We start from the raw sequence: 22374 nt of genomic DNA on the forward strand, positions 1-22374 counted from the left end.
TATCACACTGTGCTTCCTTCCTCACTGTTTCTGTTTCTTCCAGGGTTTCCCAGCAGGAGCTCCTGGGCCTCTCTCAGTTCCTGAAAGCTCTGGCCTTGTGCATGAGCCTGTCCCTCCCTCTATGAAGAACCTCTCTCACAAGCACCAGCTCCTCCAACTGCCTGACTCTGTGCGGTTTAGACGTCTCTCAGGCATCTCAAAAGCCACCGGTTACTCAAAAGTACCCGGTTGTTCACGACCTCCCTTTCCCCAGGCTCCCCTGTCCCAGCAGGGATCCTGTCCCCAGGTCAACACAGAGTCACACCAGGAAACTCTTTCTCTTCACTCCTCCTCCAGCCAACGCCACGCCCATTCAGGGCTGGCTGCCTTTTACTAGGCTCCGTGCAGAATGAAAACATGAGGTCCTTTGTTCAAAAGGCAGGAAGAAGTTCTATTTAAAATGTGAAAATATAAAGCTTTTTTCTTTTTCTACAATCTCTTCTATAATTTCTAGAATTCATATTTCATTTTGTTCATACTTACATATTTTGTTCCTACCAGAACCATGGAAATGCTGCACCCAACTAGCTCAACTGTTACTTCACTTCTCCACATGCACTCATTCTGTGATTCTGAGACAGGTGGCACAGTTGGCATGGAAACACTGGGCAAAGGGATGGCCCACGCCTCCCTTGGACGGCACAGAATTGCATCACACTGCTCAGAGTGTTGTGAAACCCAAAATGTTTATTTATTCTGAAATTTCCCTGACTTTTCTCTGACTTCATCCTATCTGACCTTGCTCCTGAGAAACAGCCCCCTGCTCCATTGTTCCTACCTTTCTGCAACTATCAGTGGATCTAAAGAAGTCGACAGGGTTTAACGATGTGTTTTACATTGTGATGGGGAAGATTTGTCTGGGTTTGGGTTTGGTTTTCCGTGTTCTCCACTCCCAGAGCCTGCATTGTACTACCCATGTGTGTGGGATTCTGCTGACACCCATGGGCTCAAAGCCTTTGCCAGGTAACAACAGTGCTGCGTGGAGGCTGTGGGGCTGAGCTGTGGGGGCTGGCTCCACACCTGGCTTTCTCCCCGGAAGTGATCACTATCATACATCAAAATGCAGAAGGAAGCGTGCCTGTCCAGGGGTCACGCTGCCCCAATCTGTTCCTGTGCTGAAGGGTAGGGGGCCCAGAGACCGACCTTGGGCGGACTCAGATCTTAGACAACTGTGCAATACCTGGCTCAGGCTCTTCTCACTTGCCCGCCTCCCAGTTTGAGATGCAGGAGGCAAGGAGAGTCCAACTGAAGGACGACATCTGAACCCCAGAGTGACCGGATCAGAGGAGCAGAGAGCCCTGAGTGATCGAGAGGGGCAGTGGGGTGCAGGGGGGTGGTATGAACTGGGGCACAGAGGCTCCCCCAGGCAAGGGCTTTGATTCTGCTCTTCCCCCTCTACCCCATCTGGGTGTCCGGTGGCAGCAAATAGGGAGGGGAGTCTGCTTCAGAGGGAACCCAGCTCCTCTCACCTCCCAGGAAGGAGCAGGGATCCAGTGAAGTCCAACTGCAGCCTGGGTAGGACTGCGCCCATCTCAGTTAGGGGACTCCAGAGCCCATCTCCAGATAACACCATTCAGTGTCAGATCTGAAACGAGAGCCCGAGACACCCGTCTGTAGGCTGTAGTGACTCCGCAGGGATCTCGACAATTTTCCTCTCCCAAAGCAGGAGCAGTCCCCAGAAAATTTAAATGTTCTGATCAAAGCCGGGTAATCAGCATTTCCATCTCCACAGGTGACCCTCCGTTTCACAAGTTAGGGAACTGAGTGTCGGGTGTCTTGGCCAGAGTCACACGTTGGGCTAGTTAGTACTAGTTGCGGCTAGCACTCAGGACTAAGTCCTTCCTTTCCCGACCAAAGTACCTCATTCAACAATTGCAAGTTGCTCGAGGGGACCCTGTTCTGGCTGATGCTCAGTGGAAGTCACCTCGTGGGGAGAAGGAGCAATCCCAGCCATGTCTCAGGACCTCAGTTTTGGTCCTATATGCCGGGGGTGATTTTTGCCTTCCTGAGTCAACTCTGAGTCCCAGGGACTTTTTTTTTTTTTTTTTTTTTAATGACTTTCAAGTTTTCTTCATTATCCTGTGACAAATGATAGGGTCAAACTAGAGTCACTGTCCCAGCCAGGTCCCTCCCTATCACCTGGCTGGACCAGAAATTTTGGGGATCCTGAGGCCTTGCTCACTCTTGCCCCAGATGTCATAATACCCAAATGTCCCAAGGGACTTCTAAGCCTGTGACCAAACTGAGCTCAGCGTCCATTGTCAATTCTTAAAGAATCTAAAATCTTTTAATGTATTTTTAATCTACCAACACATACTTAAGCAAACTCCTGCTCATTGGTGGACATCCTGTAATCAAGGATGGAGGTGTAGATCCAGTTTCCAACCTAAGGACTGTGTGTGTGACCGCAAATCAGTAAAAGATGACCTCGCTGGGGCCAGATTCCAACTCTCCGCGCTGCACCGTTAGCTAGTGCCCATCTCACTCAGGCGTTTGAGACTATATTTTCAGATGTACCCAAGGAATTAGTTTTTGTATTCTATACAAATCACAGCTGAATAAACACTAGTCTCAGATGTAAAGCTTGCTTCCCGGCCCTTTCTGCCTGCACGGTGGGCACTTAACTGCCCAGGCCTCCTGCTTCTGCTCCATCTGCCACGCACCACCCGCACCAGCCCTATGGCCCCACCTCTAGTCCCTACAGGCAACCAGTTGGCTCCTGCTTCTGCACCCACTTCCTCTGCAGGCCCACACACCTGCTCATTCAGACAAACCAGGGCAGCTCCTTTCACCTCTCTGGCGCTCCCCTTCCTCACCCAGCAGTTGAGTTAAGTCTGCATACAGATGGGACAGATGTCCTGGAATGGGGGAGGTGGGCAGACACCTGGTTCAGAACACAGCCTTCCTCCATCCCAGATGGCAAAGCCACCCCTCGCTCGGAGGGAGGTCACCAACCCCTCCCTCCCTCGGGGGAGGGCTCGCCTTCCTGTCCCAGCACCTGCACCTGCCCGTCCTGGTCTGTTCCCTGATTTCAACAGGGCAGGTGTCCTTTCTGAGACTAGTCCTTCCCCCTCTTCCTGGATCCCGTTCTGCAGCTTCCCTGGGGCTTTGTGTTCACTCATTCCTTCCTCAAAGACCCACCAGCACTGCGTCAGGTACTACTGGGTTCACAAGAGCTGGACGCAACATCGAGCTAAGAAAACAGCGAAAAAGCACAGAACACAGAAGTAACCTTTCATATCGAGGGTAGGACGGCTCTGCGACCTTTAGGGTCAGCTGAAAAAGAGAGTGTGCACCTGGAATCTATTTTTATGGGGAGAGTTTCGATGGAATGTTCTTCACCAAATAAGGCAGGGGATAAGGTTTCAAAGGTGGAGTCTGGCTTCTTGATGTCTTGTGGTCAGCAGATTGATTGACATCTTGGCAAGTCACACCCATCTCCAGTGCTGTGTGGGATCACAGGCAGAGCGAGAGGAGAGGCGCAGTTGCATCTCACAGTCCCATGAGTGAGCAATGCCAGACCTGTCCCCTCATAGAGCCACGGTGCTCATAGCTCACCCACAGCCCATGGATGGCCTGAGACAACCACCTACTATTAACAGTGGTGATCAGCCCCTCCTGACTCCCTGAGTCCTTAGGCCAGCGCCCTAGCTCGGGCCTTCGTCACTTCTTGTGCCACAGGAGCTTCCTCCTAGGGTGACCTGTCCCCTACCATCTGGCTCTGCCTTAGGAACTGGAGATATTGTGATTCCATTAGGTATCATCCCACAGAATGCAGCTTGAGCAACTCCCCTGCTGCCCCAGCTACCCAGATAAGGCTATTGGGGAGATTTGCAGTTCTGAATGTCCCTAATGGCAAGTAGAGAGGACGTAACAGTCACAGGAAACAGATGCTTCCTGATGAGCCCACAAAACCAGGACTGGGCATTGGCCACACTGACATGCAGGACACTGCATTCCAGCTCCTGGAGGAAACAGGACCAGGCCCGGGAATGAGTAGACCGTGACCCTGATGGAGGGAGACCCAGCCTTCCCCCCGGGTCGTGGTTCATGTTCTGCACCACAACAGAGTTTCACATGCTGGTGTCCTTTTAGCTACAAGGCACAGAAATCTTAGATCAATGGGGAGATGGGTAAAGAGTTCTCAGTGGAGCCCGAGGCGATTAGAGGGGCCAAGAAAGGCAAACAGAAGAGCCCATTTCCTCCACCTCCCTTCCCTGACACTCTAGTGAGCAGCTTGAGGAGAAGCCAGGAGGGACAGGAAAGCAGCCAGAGTCCAGAGGCACCAAGCAAGCCGCAGCTCTGGCCGGCCAGCGAGTGCTCACCGCCCTCTTTCTGTTGCAGACTGGAGAATAGCTCGGCCTCACGCTGGTGAGTGACCACTTGATTCCCAAAGTCTTAGGCTCAAGATTCCCTCGGGAAAGGTCTCAGCGACCTTTCTTCATCTTCCTGCGAGGCCATGGATGGAGGCCTGGGATGCCCCACCCACGTCCAGTCGTGTGATGCCCCAGGCAGCAGCACCTTTCCCTTCCCGCAGTTGAGACTCCTGTCTTTTCCCTTCTGAAAGCCCTCCCCACCCACTTTCTCTTTGGTTCTTTTACTCTACTCCTCAGGATTTTCAGCCCCATAAGCTTAAGTCTCAGGTGGGTGATGAGCATCTCTAGGAGACCTCAGAGCACAGGCAGCTGCTTAACGGCCCCATGGAGAGCCCCAGAAAGGAGGGTGAGGAAATGCATAGAAGCTGTCTCTCTAAATACCCTCCTCTTCTAGAACAGCTATGGCCACAGCAGACACAGAAGCCTGGTGCTCTCCAGGGATTCTCCCACTTATTGATCCTAATAGTCTCAAAGGTAGAGGCCACTATTATGCCACTTAAAATGCAGGAGCTATTTTAAGGGAATGGATGAGTTGGAGCAAGAGAATTAAAGTCTTGCTCCAAGTCATCCACCAGGGGGTGGTGATGCTGGGACACAAGCCCCAGGGGTCAGGTCCCAGACACTAATCTCCAACAGGGACAAGTGTGGGGACCAAGCAGCTTGCCCGAGGTCTCCAAGCTGACCAGTGACTCCAGGGGTGCCAGCCCAGGGGTTCCCTCTGTGCATGTTCCCTGGAAAACCTACACATGCATACTCCCATTTTCTTAGCTTGGTTTCTTTCCCAGCCACCAGCCCCCTAAGTTTGTCTCCCTGGATTATGCCATAGCCACTCAGAGCAAGCTAACTTCAAAAGTCTTCAATCATCAAAGTCACAGCTTGAACTCTGGAGACTGATCCATACCCAGGTATATACAAGGCTACTCAAGAGGAAAGGGAACGATTTCAAAGGACTCCCTGAAGCAATGCAACTGAGAAGGAGATTATGAGGGCTTTGAGACGGAAGAACAGACAGGATTTTGTAAATGTTCCCTTTGAATGAAATTTAGTTTCTTCTTTGTCACAAGACTGAGTTCAGAGAGGGTCGCCAAAGGCAGGGACTGTGACTGTACAGAGTTGGACTCTTCAGTATCCAGTACGGATGGTCCCAGCTTATGACAGTCCAGCTTGTGACTGTTTTAAGTTTGTGATGAGAAAGAGATGTGCATTCAGCTGGAACCACACTTGTAAGTGGGAAGTTGGGTCTTTTCTGGAGTTAGTGACTTCTGGAAGAGTCTCCTGGAGAGGCTGGGCGGGGCAGTGAGCCACAGTCAGCCTGCCACGCAGGTCATGAGGGAAACGCTCACAGCCTACTGTGGTGCGGCTGGGGCAGCCCAGGGAGGCCTTGGGCACTCAGCAGGGTGGTCCAGACCCAGCATGTGCACATACACTTTCAGCCTGTGAGGGGAGCTGGCTCCCACCAACAGCCCAGGCTCGCCAGATGGGCCTGGCCACAGCTTATTTCTCTGCCTCTTCAGAGTCCAGGATGGGTCTGGTGCAAAGTGACTCCTGTGCACCTGCAGTCTTCCCCAGTCCTCCAGGGCCCTGAGATGCAGAGCGGCGGGCACCAGCTCCTCCCCTCTTCCCTCCGCAGCTGCTGGGACCCAGACTCAGCCTACTTGAACTCTGAGTGTCTGGTCTGAGGATTGCCAGAGTGTGAGGAAGTGTGAGGCGGAAGTTCCCGGGCTGTGCCCCTGAGAACCCTGGGGGTTTCCGTGTGACCCTGGTGTGCTGGGCCAGGAGCTCTTCTCTTCAGGGAGACAATACTGGGAAGTGGAGGTGGAGGACCGGACTTTCTGGGGGCTTGGAGTTTGTGAGGAAAGAAAGGCGTGGGGAATCCAAGAGTCACCTCAAGCGGATTCCGGCCCTGGGACGGTGTGCCAGTAAGCATTGGGCCCTCTCCTGCCGTCCCATCCCCCCATCCCCCTGTTCCCTCTAGTGCTAACCCATCACCCTACCTAACTTGTTCCACCAGTGAATGTGCTAATCAATGTTAAGAGTTGTTGTTTGGTTTTCCCGCGGAGTGGAATGATGTGCTGTGTGATGTTGTGACGCATAGAGTACCCCCCCCCAAAACCTATAAAATCTCACTGGACAAAGGACAGGGACTCACTCCCTGGGACCGCTGCGTAGGGAACGGTTGTGAGTCCAGGCTGGAGCTTGCAATAAAGACTCTTGTGTGATTGCATCGGATTCGGCTCCTGGAGGTCTATTGGGGTCCCACAATCTGGCATAAGAGGGCCCCGGGGTGAGCTCTGGGGAGGGCATGTTGTTCCAGGACTGAATGGGGCGGGGCCAGGAATGACGCTGTTGTCAGGAAGGCCATCAGCCGCTGCCCTCCCATCCGGAAGCCAGGCAGGGACGCAGGGGAAGCCCATCCGGAGCTGCTGAGGAAGACAGGGCTGGAGGGCTGGAAGAGGCAGAAGGGCGAAGCCCAGGCTGGGCCTGTTTCTAACAAGAGCCACGGGCAGTGGGCTCTGGGTGGGGCTGACCCTTTCTCAGTCTTTTCATACAAGCATTTTGACCCACAGAAAACCCAAGGAGAGACTAAATTTAGCCCACGGAGCAGAGTCACTCCTCCAGATGAGGGCTGGGCTGCACCTACTGTCCATCCATCCCGCTCCCTCACTTCACCCCAGAAGCTGGTACGTCCTCTGCCCAGCGATTTCAAGCATGAGCCATCATGTGTCACCCCAGATTTTTGAAGGGTTGTCTTCCAGTGTGCAGATTCCTCACTTCTCCTCTCACAGTCACTTCCTGCTTTAGAAAATCCATGTCGCCCACGGTTGAGAACACATTTTGAACACTTTTTCTCCTGAAAAATTGGACCTTGCTCTATCTATATCATTCCATGATGTGCTTCTTTTACTTTAACACTGATATGACCGAGATGATTTTCTTTTTTGCTTCTTACCAATAACGCTGCTATAAACATCCTTGAACCTAAATCATTGTACAGAATAAATTTCCAGATTTCATTTTCATTAGGATAATTCTTGACTGAGCAATTGTTGGACAAAAGGGACTTGAACTGTTGTTCAGCGTATGTACAAACCCATCCATTTCCTACAGGCAACACTGTCTGTAGGAACCACATACTTTTGGTCTCTGTTAGGCTCCTCTTCCAAAGTCTGCAGTAGAAGCCCACACTGAGGCCTTGAGTTCCTTCAGCATCTCGCTCCCCTCAAGGAAAAACCCCAAGCTCTCAACCCTGGACCAAGTCTACAGTGGGCTTAGCAATTTTGATCACTTACTCTGTGTAAGGCCCTGCTGTAAGAAAATTGTCTATATTACCTCATTTCACTCTCGTGATAGCAACCAGAAAGTCAGGTACTACTGTTATCCCTGTTTGACAGCTAGGCACACTAAGGCATCAGGGGGTTAAGTAACTGGCCTAAGGTCACACAGCAACCTGGCTTCAGGCTGTGCTCTGAACCACTCCATTGTCTCACCTCTCCTCACCAATCCTGAACTTCAGTGCCCAAGGTCTATTACATGGTAGATGCTTAAATGACTGAACCAATGAAGATTTCTGCTGCTCATTTCACATCCACTTATCTCCCAGCACCTTATCCCCAGAGCCCTGTGTAAACTATTGGGTAAGAAATGGACTCAGAGTCATTTCTCTGAAGCAGTAAGGTTCAGAGATATGAGCTTTGGTGCCCAGAGTGCTTATCTGAACTCAGGATTCAGGCTGCTTCTGTGTCAAAGTAACTTGAATGCTCCAGGCAGGAGTGGGTTGTGTCACTCCTACTGATATGCCTTCAAGCAGGAAGGTTCTGATAGACTGTGAATTTTTAAATAAATAAGGATTGATGGACGGATGGCAATGATCGAGGGGGATGAATTACAATAACATAAGCAAGTTCAGTAAAACGTTGATTGTAAACGTAGGTAGAAGCTCTATTGGTATTCACTGAAAATTCTTTGTACTTTGCTATATGTATGATATACTTTTGCAGGGGAAAAACTGGGGAGGGAAGAATTGTGTTTTTCTGCTGATAACAAAGACAGGAACTACTAGTGACTTACACAAAACAAGGGCTCATTTTCTTTTCATGTAAAATGAATTCAAAGAGTTGCAGTCCAGGGCTGCTCTGGCAGCTCAGAGATGCCCCAGCCTGCTTCTATCTTCATTCTGTGGTCTCAGCGTGTGGCTTCCATCCTTAAGTTTTCCTCATGGTTGCAAGACGGCTGCTGCACCACTGGCATTAAAGTCCATATTTCAGGCTGAGGGAAGAAGAAAGGGAAAAGGCAGTAAGGAGAGTATAAAGATCTCCCAGCTGTTCCAGCCTTTCCTAAAAGGCTCTCTGGGTGAAGCGCAACCCAACTCTTTCCACCTACACACCACTGGCTCCATGCTCTGTTGGTATCCCCTGTCTGCAAGAGGGAAAGACATACTGCAGTAACCAAGAAAATCGAGTCTAAGAAGAAAAGATGGAAGGGGTATTGCACAAGCAGCCTGTCATCTCAGCCCCAGAACCCAAATTCAGACTGCTGTGATCAGCACATTCCTTCAGCCCAGGGCGGATCTGATGGCTGAGGACTGTGATCACTGTCTTGCAACCCAAAGGAAGTGTCTAGAGAGGCCCTAGGTAGGACCGGCCTGCTCCACAATATTTTCAGGGGCCTGTCTAGAGCCTAACCTCAGCCAATAAGCCATGTGCTGCTAGAGTGGGAAACAAATGCACATGAAAATTCAGGTGGGCACGAACGAGGACCTGCCGGCGGCTGCAACAACTCAGAGACCCCCAGATAAGGATTTCCTGAAAATGTAAAGCTCGGCCAGAGGTCACCAGGTCGCCGGCGGCACGTCTCTAGGAGCCAGCAAACTGCATTTCCGAGGGACAGCGCCTAGCTGAGGATGTTGGGGGCGCTTTAACGGGTGAAAGGAGCCTGGCTTTCCCTGCGCCCAGACTCTGGGGCTCTGCGTTAAGGGCCACCTCCTCCAGGCGCCCGCAGTTAGCCCGCGGAGGTCCCGGCACAGCAAGGCCGGATCCATCTCCCTCTCTTCACACACCGACAGATCTAGGGGCCCACTCGGTCCTGCTGAGGAGCTGCACGACATCAAGACGTCGACCCCACAGGGCGGTCCGAGGTCCACCCGGGCGCACGGACCTAAGGGAGCCAACCGCCCGTGGGAGTCCCCTGGGTGTTCCTCGCGGGCAGCAGCCGGGAGAGCTGCTGTCGGAGTCCCCACCTCCGCCGAGGCCGCCGCCCAGCGACAGATGACAAACGCCACCGCAGCGCCAACCCAGGCCGAGTCCCCCCGGGCGCACACCCCGGCTTCTTCCTCTTTCCTTTCTTCCAGACCCGAGGCCTGACGCCTGCGGAGAGCAGGGCTCCGCGGATTCTGGAACCTGTGACCCCCAGACCGAGACCACGAGGTAGGCGGACAGCCAGGAAGGAGCGGGGCTGAGAGGTGGAGGCCCGAGGAGGAGCCCACGGAGACGGGACCCAGCAGCTGCGCTGCCAGGGGGGGTTGGCCCAGGACCTGCGGAGGCCAGGGCTGGGAGAGGGCACGCCTTGATCCCAGAAGGCCCGGAGTCCGAGACCGGAGGATCTCAGGTTCAAGGCCAGCCTCAGACGTGTCACCTGAGTGAGATCCTTTAGACTCTCTTAGATCAAGAGCTAGGCCCCACAGATTTGTTCATAAAGATGTTCGCTATAGAACTGATCATCCTATAAAAAGTTCTGATCGACATCCAGACAGGACTGGGAAGTGCATCAACGATTCATGATCCAACCCTAGAAGAGATTCGCATTCAGTCATTAGGAATCATGTTTCTGATGAAGAGTTTTACTTATGATTTTAACATTAGATTCATACATTACGCCTTATTTGGTATCTACCGTGAGTAGTATCTATTTTTCTTTTCATTCATAATTTCTCCAAGACCTAAAGTGTGTTTTGCGATGGGCTGCAAGCTATTGCATTGTATAAACGTGCCGTTGTTTTCTTAGCCCTTAATTTATTTGCAATACTTTAAATATTTTTTAAATTTGTTTTAATTAGTTATAGGTACATAAAATGCACTTTTAAAAATATTTTTAGTTATAAATGGACACAATACCTTTATTTGTTTATCTTTTATGAGGTGCTGAGGATCAAATCCAGTGCCTCACATGTGCTGGGCAAGCGCTCTACCACTGAGCCACAGCCCCAGCCCCCATAGAACGCACTTTGATACATCATACATAATTAATTTTTTTGTGATATTTAAATTGTATCCACATTTTGCTATTGTAGATGTATTTTACTGTTTGACTGCCTTAAACATAAATTTTGGGACTGGGTGCAGTGGTGCACACCTGTAAGGAGGATTGTGAGTTCAAAACCAGCCTCAGCAAAAGCAAGGCACTAAGCAACTCAATGAGACCCTGTCTATAAATAAAAAATACAACATAGGGCTGGGGATGTGGCTCAGTGGTTGAGTGCCCCTGATCAGCTTCAATATCTGGTATTAAAAAAAAAACAAACAAACATAAGTTTCTGTTTAATACCTAATCTTTTCTTTAAGAGTAATTTTTGTAAGTGAAATTTTAGCATCAAAGTATACAACATTTGAGGTCCTTGCTCTATATGGCCAATATGCTTTCCAAAATATTTGTGTTCCCACTAACAAAGTACGTGGTTACATGGTTACCATTAGAAATTATTTTCAAAATTGATTATAATAAAAAACAAACAAACAATAAATGTCCTTACAAAAATGAAAGAAAGAAAACTCTGAAGACTGCAGAGAATCTTTAGCTCAAGGACAGAAGATGTGTGGAATGCTTGTGTTTATCTGAGGGTGCATTGGTCTTTTCCATGAGTATAACAAAATAGCTGAGCCAGGATACTTTGTAAAGAAAAGTTTATCTAGCTCACAGCCCTGAAGGTTCTGATGAGGCTTTCTTGCTGGAAGACTCCCAAGGTGGTGCAGGGCATTACATGGCAAGAGTGGCACCTTCTCTCTCCCTCTTAAAGCCACCTGGATTCCATCATGGGGGCTCCACCCTGATGACATCATCTAACCCTGATCATTCCCCGAAGGCTCCACCTTCTGAACACCGTAGTCAGACTAAATGTCCATAGCTTACTTCCTCGCAATGGAAATGAACTTTCAACATAGGAGCCGTGGAGGGGAGGGTACACTCAAACCTCGTCCAAACCTCAGCAGATGGAGCCTTCAGGCCTGGTGGGGAGAGGAGGGCCAGGAGAGATAATCAGGGATGTGCTGCCCCCCACACTTGTCTATCTTTTTTTTGGCCCCTGACAGTAGACATAGTGGGCTTGGCACAGACTGGGTGCCTGGCACATATTTGTGAAATGACTGGATGAAAGCACGTGGAGCCCTGCTCCTGTGCCCAGCTCTTCTGGTCAGTGGATAGGGATCATGGGCAGTGGTCCAGCCCTTGAAGGGCTCCAGAGCCTCCCCAGGGTTAGGTCTTCTAAGCTGAAATTTGACCTTGGTGCTGGCCATGGGTTGGGTTCTAGGGCATGTGCTGCAAGCTGGGCACAGCCTCAAGCCATTTTTCCAGGACTCCCTGCTGTCTCAGCTCCAGGAGAGAGGGGAGACGGAGGGTGCTAGACCTATGTCCTCATTCCTATGTGGCGTGATCAAAGTGGAGCTGAGTGGCTCTCTGGGGCTCTTCACAGGGCAGCTGGGAGAGCCAGCAGAATCAAGGCCTATTCACTGGCAAACCCACAGTGGGCACCAGTGGAAGCAGGGAGGCCTGTGAGGAGGGCCTGCCTTAATCGGAGCACGACATGGAGGTGGGCCTGACTGTAGCAGGGGAAGCCGTGAGACTCTGCATGTTTTCCTGATGGGTAACGCGTACATTTAACATACACACGCTGGTGATTTTCTAAGTTGGAACTGAAAGGTTAAGAGACTCCAGGGCAGGCACGTTTAGCAGAGGAGGAAATTGGGTCTCAAGGCTTGAGTTAGCTCTGGGTAAGTGCAGGTTCAACGAGAATCCTGTATCTTCTGCAGGCCATGGTTTCTGCCCCTGCATCTGCCGTCTCTTGACATGCAGCACAGATGGATACATGGCGTTCTCCATTCCTCCCCGTGCTCTGCCTCACCTGCCTTGTCTTGGTCCAGTGGCCCACTCCTTGTGCAGGTAAGGAATGACAGATGCTCTCTCTGTGTGTCTGAAGCTAACAGTTGCCCATTAATGCCACTTAGAACTTCTGACTCCTTCTCAGACCTGGAAGTTCCATCCCATATTGAAGATCCACAGCTATTAAGAGACAACTGCCTCAGTGAGGACTGTTCTCTGCTAGACCTTCACCCCTGCCTTCCCTGCCTGAGCAGCGCTGGTGCTGTGGTGGCCCCCACTCTGACACCCTCTAATGGAGTTTCCTTCTTTTGCTGACCAGCTCAGTTTGCTGTGATAGGACCCTCTGGGCCCATTGTGGCTGTGGTGGGTGAAGATGCTGATCTGCCCTGTCACCTGTCCCCAGCGAAGAGCGCAGAGACCATGGAGCTGAGGTGGGTGAGGTCCAGCCTGAGGCAGGTGGTGTACGTGTACGCAGACGGAAAGCAAGTGCAAGACAGACAGATAGCCGAGTACCGAGGAAGAACCTCCATTCTGAGAGACGGCCTCGCTGCAGGGAAGGCTGCGCTCCGAATACACAGAGTCAGAGCCTCCGACAATGGAAAGTACCTGTGCTATTTCCAGGATGGCGACTTCTATGAGAAAGCCATAGTGGAGCTGAAGGTGGCAGGTGAGCTTTCAAGTCTTGTGCTGGGGTTGCTCCTCCGGGGCCTGGGGACAGAGGCAGTGTCCCTGCCCAAGTCAGCCAGGTCTCCTGCCCAAGTCAGCCAGGTCTCCTGCCCAAGTCAGTCAGGGATCCTGATCCAAGTCAGTCAGCCAGGTCTCCTGCCCAAGTCAGCCAGGTCTCCTGCCCAAGTCAGCCAGGGCTCCTGCCCAAGTCAGCCAGGTCTCCTGCCCAGGTCAGCCAGGGCTCCTGCCCAAGTCAGCCAGGTCTCCTGCCCAAGTCAGCCAGGTCTCCTGCCCAAGTCAGCCAGGGATCCTGCCCAAATCAGTCAGGGATCCTGATCCAAGTCAGTCAGCCAGGGCTCCTGCCCAAGTCAGCCAGGTCTCCTGCCCAAATCAGCCAGGGCTCCTACCCCAAGTCAGCTAGGGCTCCTGCCCCAAATCAGCCAGGGCTCCTGCCCAAGTCAGCCAGGGCTCCTGCCCCAGGTCAGCCAGAAAGTGCTCTGCTGCATCCAGCCCATCCTCCCAAGGCCCCAAGAAGACCAGGTTTCCTTGCAGAAAGGTTTCCTCCTGTGCCACAGAGCTCCCTCCTGCTTGCCACCAGGGTTCTAACTAGTGACACGGGGTCACCAGGGGGCAAAATTGCGACGTATGCAGGCAAGGGGAGAAATAAAGAATATCCACGTGCTTCTGCCCCTTTCAATGCTTTATTCACTCAAATTACTCAAACAGTTTCACTCTATAGGTTCTTAATCAAGAAAATGACAGTCCTTAATGCTAGGCACTGCCATAGACATGATTACTTCACAGCAAACAATTCTAGATTAATTCTAAGCACTGCAAACACACTTAATCAAGACAGTCTAATGACAGACATTCCCTCTGCAGGCTAAGTTCACAAGTCTCAAGCCTCAGGCTTTACGTCCAGCAGATGCACACTCACTCAGACCGCGGAGACCAGGTCCGGAACCAAGGCAGGCCTTTCCTGGTGTGGCGTGGACGACTGGTTGAGGACAGGGTCGTAGGGAGAAGCTGGGGCTCTCACCAGGGTCCAGACGAGGGGGCAGAGTTTGAGAGCAGTGAGGACCACACAGAGGATCAGGAACGATGACAAGTGATGGGACGTCAGGTCCTCAGCAGGCTGTCCAGCTCCAGTGCATCCTTGTTTCGGCTGGCTGAATCCCTGTTCATCAGCTCTATTATTTATACTAAATTTGGGGGGTTTTGACCCCCCTTTCAATCCTTATCAGCTACCACCTGATTTCTCAGTGACATTATTTACCCTGGGGACAGAAACATCTGGTCTGGTGATCCCCATCCTGATCTCCTCATCTTTCCCTCTTATCAGCCTGCCAGGGGCTTCACTCTGTTTATCAGGGAAGGGGAAGTGACTTGTTTGAGGCCACACTGGAGGGCTCTGTGGGTGTGCCTGGTGAGACTGCAGGTTTCAAAGTGGAGTTTTTAAAATGGAGCTGCTTAGGCTCGGCCTAAGGCCATCCTCACACATGGGGACAGGGACAGGAAGGGCAAGAAATCCTCTCTTCCATGGCTGGTACAGTTGTTTGGATTAGCCGTGTACCGCATGGCACTGCGGCCCCTCCAGGTCAGACTACCATGGGCCCTGGGAAGCTCACTTGTCACTCTTCTCATCCAGTGACCCCCCACCCCCACCCCTGGAATACACCTGCAGTCAAACCATCGGTGTGTGTCCTTTGTTTCAGCTAAGAATACACATCACGGGGAACTGTGGGGTGCCTGGGTGAGAGGGTGCGAGGGAAAACTTAGTATGGAATTTGAGCTTGTATCCAGGGCCTGGGGCAGGGTTTACACACTCGGGCCTTTGCTCTGGATGGGATGCTGTCAGGAAAATGGAAAGAAGGCTAATTTTCTGGTGGGAGTCTTAATACATCTTCTCTGGACAGAAAGGACCAAGGTGGGAGTGGAGCTGACTTGTGCGGGTAAGGAGTGATCGACACCATCACCCTCCCAGCTGCAGGAGTCCCCACTGCAGACTGAGGTGTCTGGTTGATATGGCTGGGACAATGTTCATGCTTTTATGTTCAGACACAGTTGTGTGCTTTTGTTTTTGTTAGTGTTCTGTGAAATTGCCCGTGTTCAAAGAATGCCACGCCCTGACTTCAGGTTCCTGGGTCAAGGCCACTTTTCTCTTCCACAGAACAGTCCCTGGCCCTGTGGCTTCTGGTGGGGTGTGGAAAATGGGGAGCTGAAGCAAGGGGGGAGAGAGGAGAGGTCTATTCCTGGGCCTCCTCCCTGGGAGTCGCCTCAGTGGGTTGCTTTCCCTTGCCAAAGTCCCTCCCCTCTCAAGAAGCCCCTCACTGCATGACAGTCTTCCCTTAGGTCTCAGGAAAGCCCCCTGCGCTCCTCCCTCTGGGGAAACAGTCCCACAGTTACTGGCCTGGGCACTGCACTAGTCCCTGTAGTCTCCCCCTCAGGGACCTGCTTTTGTGATCTGCTCCTGAATGGAGCTCTCCTTGCCTTATTATCTGATGCAAAGGATCCCTACTGACACCCTCCCAGCTGCAAAAGGCTCCAAGATTTTATTCGGGCTTCTCTCTCCACAGCACTGGGTTCTGATCTTCACATTGAAATGAAGGGTCATAAGGATGGAGGGATCCATCTGGAGTGCACATCCACCGGCTGGTTCCCCCAGCCCCAAGTAGAGTGGAGAGACGCCTCGGGGAAGCGCATCCCAGCTGCCGAAGCACCTGCAGATGCAGATGGAGCAGGCCTATACACAGTGGCAGCCTCAGTGATCCTGAGGGGTGGCTCTGGGCCTGGGGTATCCTGTACCATCAGAAATTCCATCCTCAGCCAGGAGAAGTCAGCCAAGGTTTCCATCGCAGGTCAGTACGTGGCTTAGCCCCGGGATTCAAACTGCGCTGTGGCTGCTGAAAGACGGAGATTGCCTGAGTCTCTACTGTGAGATCTCTGCTGTTGACTTGGGTCTTTGAAGTGAACTCAATGTCCAGAGCAGGGACCCAAAGCCTTCTCCTTGCTAGGTGGGAGCGTCTCTCTCCCAGAACGCTGTTGATGCCATCTGCATTGACTGACCATTCCCTGCCTCTCAGAAATGGTGACTAGGCTGTGGGAATAGGGGGTGACAAAGATAAGATCCTTAAGCAGAGTCAAATGACAAAATAGAAATATATGTCATATACAATATAACTTATCACATCATAAAGGAAAATCTAGCTCAAAATAGAGGGAGATTCATGACAACCTAATAGAAAAATCAACAAAAGACATGAACCATTAGTTATCGGGAAAGGAAAGAGCACTCAAAAGGATCCATAATCTCATTCACTAGACAAGCAGATTGAAACTTTTTCCACTTATGAGAGTGGCCAAAAAAGAAAAGAAAATGGAGGTGGATAACACATGGGCGGTGGCAGGAGTGAGGGGAGGAGGGGGCTCTCTGTTGGCTGTATACTTGGATGAGCTTGAAGTATGTCCATCAGCACTGCCTCCAATTGGGGCTTCCTAGTGGTATCTATCCAACTGCGCATTTGTTGATCCCAAATTCCTCATAGACCAGTTTGCCGACCGAGACGCATGTACTAGGTCATTTCTTAAGAGCATGCGACTGCACACGGTTAGAAACAGCGCAGACTGTCGCTGGTGGGCGGCATCCACCCGAGGGGCCGCGCCCCACTGCGGAGGAAGAGGCGTTCCCGGTGCCAACGCGGGGAGCTCCGAGCTCACCTTGGCGCCGACGGCAGAGGTAGTGTACGCAGGTGTGGAGAGCCCTACTCCAGTGCGGAGGAGAGACAGCGTCCACGTGCACTTCCATTGCTGCCGTCTGACAACTGCTCGCTCCCTGGCTCGCAGGCCCCTTCTTCTCCAGCGCGCGGCCCTGGACCTCCGCCCTGGGGGCGACCCTGCCCATCCTGCTGCTGCTGCTCGCAGGTGCCGGCTTCTTCTCCTGGCGACAGCAGAAAGTAAACAAGGCTCTGTCCGCGGAGAAAGAGCAGGAGCGGGTGCAGAAAGAGAAGGCCCAGGAGGAAAAGGAGCAGGAGCGGAGCGCGAGAGGTGGGCGGCCCGGGGGAGTGGACGCCCCTCCCCGGCCCCGGGCTGCACCGCGGGGACCTCGTCCCGTTCCGCCCCAGCGCCGGGTCGCTGTACGTTTGCTTTCCGAAAAAAAGAAAAGAAAATCCTCACCCCTAATGTTGTTATCTCTCTGCTCATTTTCCAGAGAAGCTCCAGTATGAACTCAGTAAGTTCCGACCCCGAGATCCAAGCACGTCTCCCCATTCCCGCCTGCCTCACGCCCCCCGGTGACCCCCTGTCTTTCCATTGCAGAGTGGAGAAGGATCCAGTACCTGGCTCGTGAGTGGCTCTGAGGGTTTCTCTGAATGTTCCCTGTTAGGACACTTTCCAGCCTTTAACTCCTGCCCAGGGGCCAGGGTGGTTCTTTATGCCGGGCTGGTGAGAGAGGAAGGGTCAGCCAGGACACACACACACACACACACACACACACACACACACACACCCCTGCCTGCTTCCCCACCTCTCTCTCTCTCTGTCTCTCTCTCTCTGTCTGTCTCTCTCTCTCTCTCTCTCTCTCTCTCTCTCTCTCTCACACACACACACACACACACACACAGGAATTAAGAGTATGAGCTGCCTTCTCAGTGCCAGGAAGTTCACCAGTTGATAGACATAAACTATAGGCTGCTCAGAAGAAAAGAATGAAAGATCCTGAGAAATAAGAAAATCAGGGTAAAGAAGCAGGGAAAGTGTCTTGTGTGGACAAGAGCAGCTACAGTGGCCCAGTTCTTACAGGTTTATTCTGTTTTCAAAAATTAGTCCCTGCGGGCTGAGGTTGGGGCTCAGTGGTAGAGTGCTCACCTACCAGGCGTGAAGCACTGGGTTCCAACCTCAGCACCACATAAAAATAAAGAAATAAAGATATTGTATCCACCTAAAAAAACTAAAAAATAAATTTAAAAAACAATTAGTCCCTGAGGGCTGGTGGGGATCCAGCTCAGGGGTAGGGCAAATGCCAGGCCAGGGTTCAGGCACCAGCACTGCAAACAAAAAACAAAACAGAGGAGTCCTTGAAATTGTATTAAGTTTTAAAAATTCTTTTCAGAAGAGGGCAGAAAACAATACAGATCAAGGTAAGTGAATTGGGCACACATATCCACACATATCTAGACATGGTGACGCCTCCACTAAAGTACATGTGCACAAAGTGGACCGACTGGACATGTCAGGAAAGGTTCGCACAGTGCCTGTGTCACCAGAGGGAACCCCCAGATTACTGACAGCCCGCCGTGCAGTTGAGTGCTGCTTGCTTGCAAACTTTAGAGCCTAGATGCTGGGAATCACATGCCCGGGCCAACAGTCCTGTCATCACGTGCTTCCAGAGGTCCAGGGGTGTGCTCCACACCTGCTAGATCTGGTCTGAACCCACATGGACACTCCAGATGACCTTAAACTCATTATAAACCATGATAAAAACTCACTCACCTCTGCCATGACAGACCCAACCACTCCCAAATTAGAGAAAAGCAGTGGCACCCTGATTCCTGGAAGTCTCCTCTCTCCTGGAGCACTCTGGTGACAGCCTGAACCCTCACCACGCAGTCCCAGTAATGCCCTTACAGTGCTGCTCCCCTTCTCCACTCATGGGCCATGGATAAAATGTCCTGCCATGCTCAGAACTCTTTGGGCACAGGGAGTTTAAGGGCTGTCCACAGTGTGGGGGTTCTGTTTCGTGACAGGCACAGTGAGAACCTTTCCTGATGTGGTCCAGTCCACCCACTTTGTATGTATGTACTCCTGAACCCAAGTGGAGCTGTCACCATGTCTAGATGTGTGTGGATAGTGTGCAAGATTCCAAAGTTCAGCCACGGCAGAGCTCAGGAGACATCTCCACTTTTCTTCCTTTGCAGGTGGGGCAAAGTCTTCAACCTATGCTGGTGAGTGATCCTAAAACTGTACATTCTGGGGTGGGTGCCCTGACATGTAAGCCTTTATTCTGCTGTTACCACCGATGTTCCCTGTGGTTATAACTGGATCTAACCCAAAGGCTCATCTTTGGTGGGAGTACTACCTTTGCTTTCAGAGCCTCTGAGAACCCTCACCTGCTGGCATACATGCCAGCCCTTGGCAGAGCTTAGAAATGCAGCCCAGGGAATGGAAAAAGTGCTACCTCTGAGCCATCAGAGCTGTAGATGAGAGAAGGTGGACGTTGGAGAGACTCTGAAGAAAGGGAGAGAGGAAAGATTTGATGAGGACAGTTAATAGGAATATTGATCTTTTTCCTTATCTGTATTTCCATTTCCCCCCCCCAGATTGGAAGGCAGCTCTCTTCCAAGCTGGTAAGTAAGTTACTGTATTTTTCCTAGGACAACAACCTAAGGGGCTATATTCCCTTTTTCTTTTCTAACTCTTGATATTTGAGGAAGTAAATTCCACTTAAGTAGGAGAGTCTTGGGTGGGCAACTTCAGTTCCCATCTGAACTTCATTTTGCTGGACCCAAGACCCCTGGGGCTCTTCCTCATGATGTTAGCTAGCGTGACATTGAGGGCAGACAAGGGATGGTGGACTGTAGACTCAGACCTCCTCAAGGCCCAGATCTTGAACGCTGAGGCTCTGAGGACCAGGAAAAATGGCTGACCCCACAGACACACCCTTCAACTCTCTGCAGCGGACGTGGTCCTGGATCCTGACACAGCAAACCCCATCCTCCTTGTTTCTGAAGACAAGAGGAGTCTGCAGCGGGCCAAGGAGCGACAGGAGCTGCCCAACAACCCTGAGAGATTTGATTGGCATTACTGTGTGCTCGGCTGTGAGAACTTCACGTCGGGGAGACACTACTGGGAGGTGGAAGTGGGGGACAGGAAAGAGTGGCATGTCGGGGTGTGTGCGGAAAAGGTCGAGAAGAAATGTTGGGTTAAAATGACACCTGAGAATGGGTTCTGGACCATGGGGTTGTCTGATGAGCAGAGCTATCGGGCTCTCACTGAACCCAGGACCAAGCTGACCCTCTGTGAGCCCCCCAGCAGGGTGGGGGTTTTCCTGGACTATGAGATGGGAGAGGTGTCATTCTATAATGCAGTGGATGGGTCTCACATCTACACCTTCCCTCAGTCCCCCTTCTCTGGGCCTCTGTGGCCTGTTTTTAGAATTTTGACTTTGGAGCCTACTGCCCTGACCATTTGCCCAGTGCCGAAAGGAACGGAGAGGCCCCTTGTTTCTGACCTAGCACCTGACCTTTCCCCAGAGACCCCAGTGACCTCATCCTTAGCAAACGGGAGGGAGGAGCCCCAGGCTGAGGTCAGGGCCCCCCTTCTCCCCCATAGCAATCCACTGCAGCTGTAAAGCTACCTGCACGCGCTGCACCAAGCACTTTACTGACCTCTGTTCAGCTGTTCTGTGAGACAATTCCTCTAGTTCATTGCCACTTTCCTGACCCTCTTGTATCGATCAGGCAAATTTTATGTAGAAAAGAGAATCGATTTTCCAAAGATACCATGGCTCGTGATCAAAGAGCTGGAACTTGAACAATAACTGTTATGGAGAACCTGAGACGGGTCCCCTGCTCTGAGATAGCTGCCTTAGGCGGATCTCATTCACTTAATTTTCAAACAACCCTGTGAAATATTCTCAATTTGAAGTTGAGGCAAGGCAAAGTTAAGTCACAGATAATTCAAGCAGTAAGTTGTGCAATAAGAGGTGCTCAGCTTCTGTCCCCTACCACCCACCTGTTCCTCCCTTCCAGCCAGATTATCCCCATGGGAAGGGCCCAGGTGCAACCCTGAGGTCCTTCTCCATGGAAATCCCAGCTCAGGATCATTGGCCATGGTGTGGAGGCCACACACTGATTTGTTTCTCCCCAGCACTTTTTGGGTGGCTCTGCTAGGTGATTTGGCCCTGAGAATAAATTCACACAAGACTGAGAGACACACCCTTAATAATGAGGCATAGATGGCCCACGCTGAAATGCTATGCAGGATCAGGGAGCCAAAGAGCTGGAATTTGAACAATAACTGTTATGGAGAGTTAACTGTTATGGAGAACTAAACTCCCTACACTAGAGGTCTCTGGGAACCACAGCTAAGAGATTGTCCAAGAAACAAAAATCAGGGTAGGAGAAGCCAGAAGAGTTTCAAGGGTTTTTCTCTGAACTGTTGAGTCCATCTCCAGGAAAGGGGCCACGCATCCTGGCTCCCTGGGGGACCAACATTCTTCTAACCGGTGAGCGCCAAAGAGGAGCTGCTCTGAGCGTCACTGCTACTGCTCCCACTGTCCCCTCTGCCTGGCTTGTGGTCCTAGGGTTCTAGTTGTTCAATAAATTCATCAGTATTCTCATCTGTCTGCATTCTGGCAGGTCTCACCATCTGGTCCACACACCCCACCTACTCTCCGGCTCCTCAGTTGCTTCATTGCGTCACATGCACACAACCTTGTTGTCTTGGTTTTCTCTTGCTGCCAAAATTCATTACCACAAGCTGGGAGACCTGACACAAGTTCATCACCTCACAGTTCTGCAGTCAGAGGACATTACTGGGGGTGGATGTCACGTAGTGTATTTTTATTTGGGAATGGATCAGAAATCACGAGTGCAGAAATAAAGTTTGACAGAAAGGAGAAAGCCAATTAAGTGAGAAACAATTTGAAGTCTTCCTTAAAAAGTCAGTTACTATATGCGCCACTGAACTCAGTTTCCCTGGGACTTTCTAAGAAACCATGTGAAATTGTGGGGTAGACCTCAGAATCTTTCTAAGGGATTGGGTGGGATCCTGGAATATTTATCCATACTTCCTGTCCTCCTTTGCTTGAATAGGTTGAAGTTTGCCCCTGGGGCTGTTAATTTTGCTGCACTTTTAGGTTGAGCTATGTATCTGCAAAAAGAGAAAACATCACCAGCATTGGAGAAAGCTTTGGGCAGAGGACAGGCAGGCACCTGAGGTCAGCAGTTGCTATCCTTGCAGAAAAATGTCTGCTTCAGGTCGTGGTGAACTGAGATGGGCCAAGAGGATGAGATGGCCTCAACAGCACCAGTTCATACAGCTCTGCCTCTGAGAGAGTAGCAAATGCCTTCTAAGGCTGGTCTGCCCTTCCCCAGCCCCTAGTGAGGGATGCCTCTGCCCAATCCATCCAGCAGTCGTGCCCTCCTGTTTTCCAATTCCTGTACATATCACGTGGCCCTCCTGCTCTAGCATGTGGCCTGAATCTGGG

General features: G+C 51.4%; 1 protein-coding gene across 3 annotated transcripts; it reads left to right on the forward strand.

Annotated features, from left to right (window-relative positions):
- The first annotated feature begins 4305 nt into the window (after positions 1-4305).
- Positions 4306-21875, forward strand: LOC143400993 (butyrophilin subfamily 3 member A3-like). Of its 3 annotated transcripts, XM_076857968.2 has the most exons (11): positions 4397-4410; positions 9763-9838; positions 12434-12563; positions 12823-13170; positions 15746-16027; positions 17013-17213; positions 17377-17397; positions 17484-17510; positions 19082-19108; positions 19484-19510; positions 19841-21875. In XM_076857968.2, exons 3-11 carry the CDS (start codon positions 12482-12484, stop codon positions 20512-20514), a joined length of 1689 nt encoding a protein of 562 aa, XP_076714083.2. In that variant the 5' UTR covers positions 4397-4410; positions 9763-9838; positions 12434-12481; the 3' UTR covers positions 20515-21875. The 3 variants fall into 3 exon arrangements, with proteins under 3 accessions (XP_076714084.2, XP_076714083.2, XP_076965724.1); XM_076857969.2 differs by lacking the exon at positions 9763-9838 and having other exon boundaries at positions 4306-4410; XM_077109609.1 differs by lacking the exon at positions 4397-4410 and having other exon boundaries at positions 9590-9838.
- Positions 21876-22374: the final 499 nt, after the last annotated feature.

This window comes from Callospermophilus lateralis, chromosome 6, assembly GCF_048772815.1.
Source record: "Callospermophilus lateralis isolate mCalLat2 chromosome 6, mCalLat2.hap1, whole genome shotgun sequence".
Lineage (NCBI taxonomy): Eukaryota > Metazoa > Chordata > Mammalia > Rodentia > Sciuridae > Callospermophilus > Callospermophilus lateralis.

Excerpts from the sequence above, each read along its gene's own strand:
- LOC143400993 (XM_076857969.2), top strand. The coding sequence starts at position 12,482 with ATGGATACATGGCGTTCTCCATTCCTCCCCGTGCTCTGCCTCACCTGC. Across the intron at positions 12,564-12,822 it reads GTGGCCCACTCCTTGTGCAG|CTCAGTTTGCTGTGATAGGA; the intron begins GTAAGGAATGAC and ends TTTGCTGACCAG. Across the intron at positions 16,028-17,012 it reads AGCCAAGGTTTCCATCGCAG|GCCCCTTCTTCTCCAGCGCG; the intron begins GTCAGTACGTGG and ends CCTGGCTCGCAG.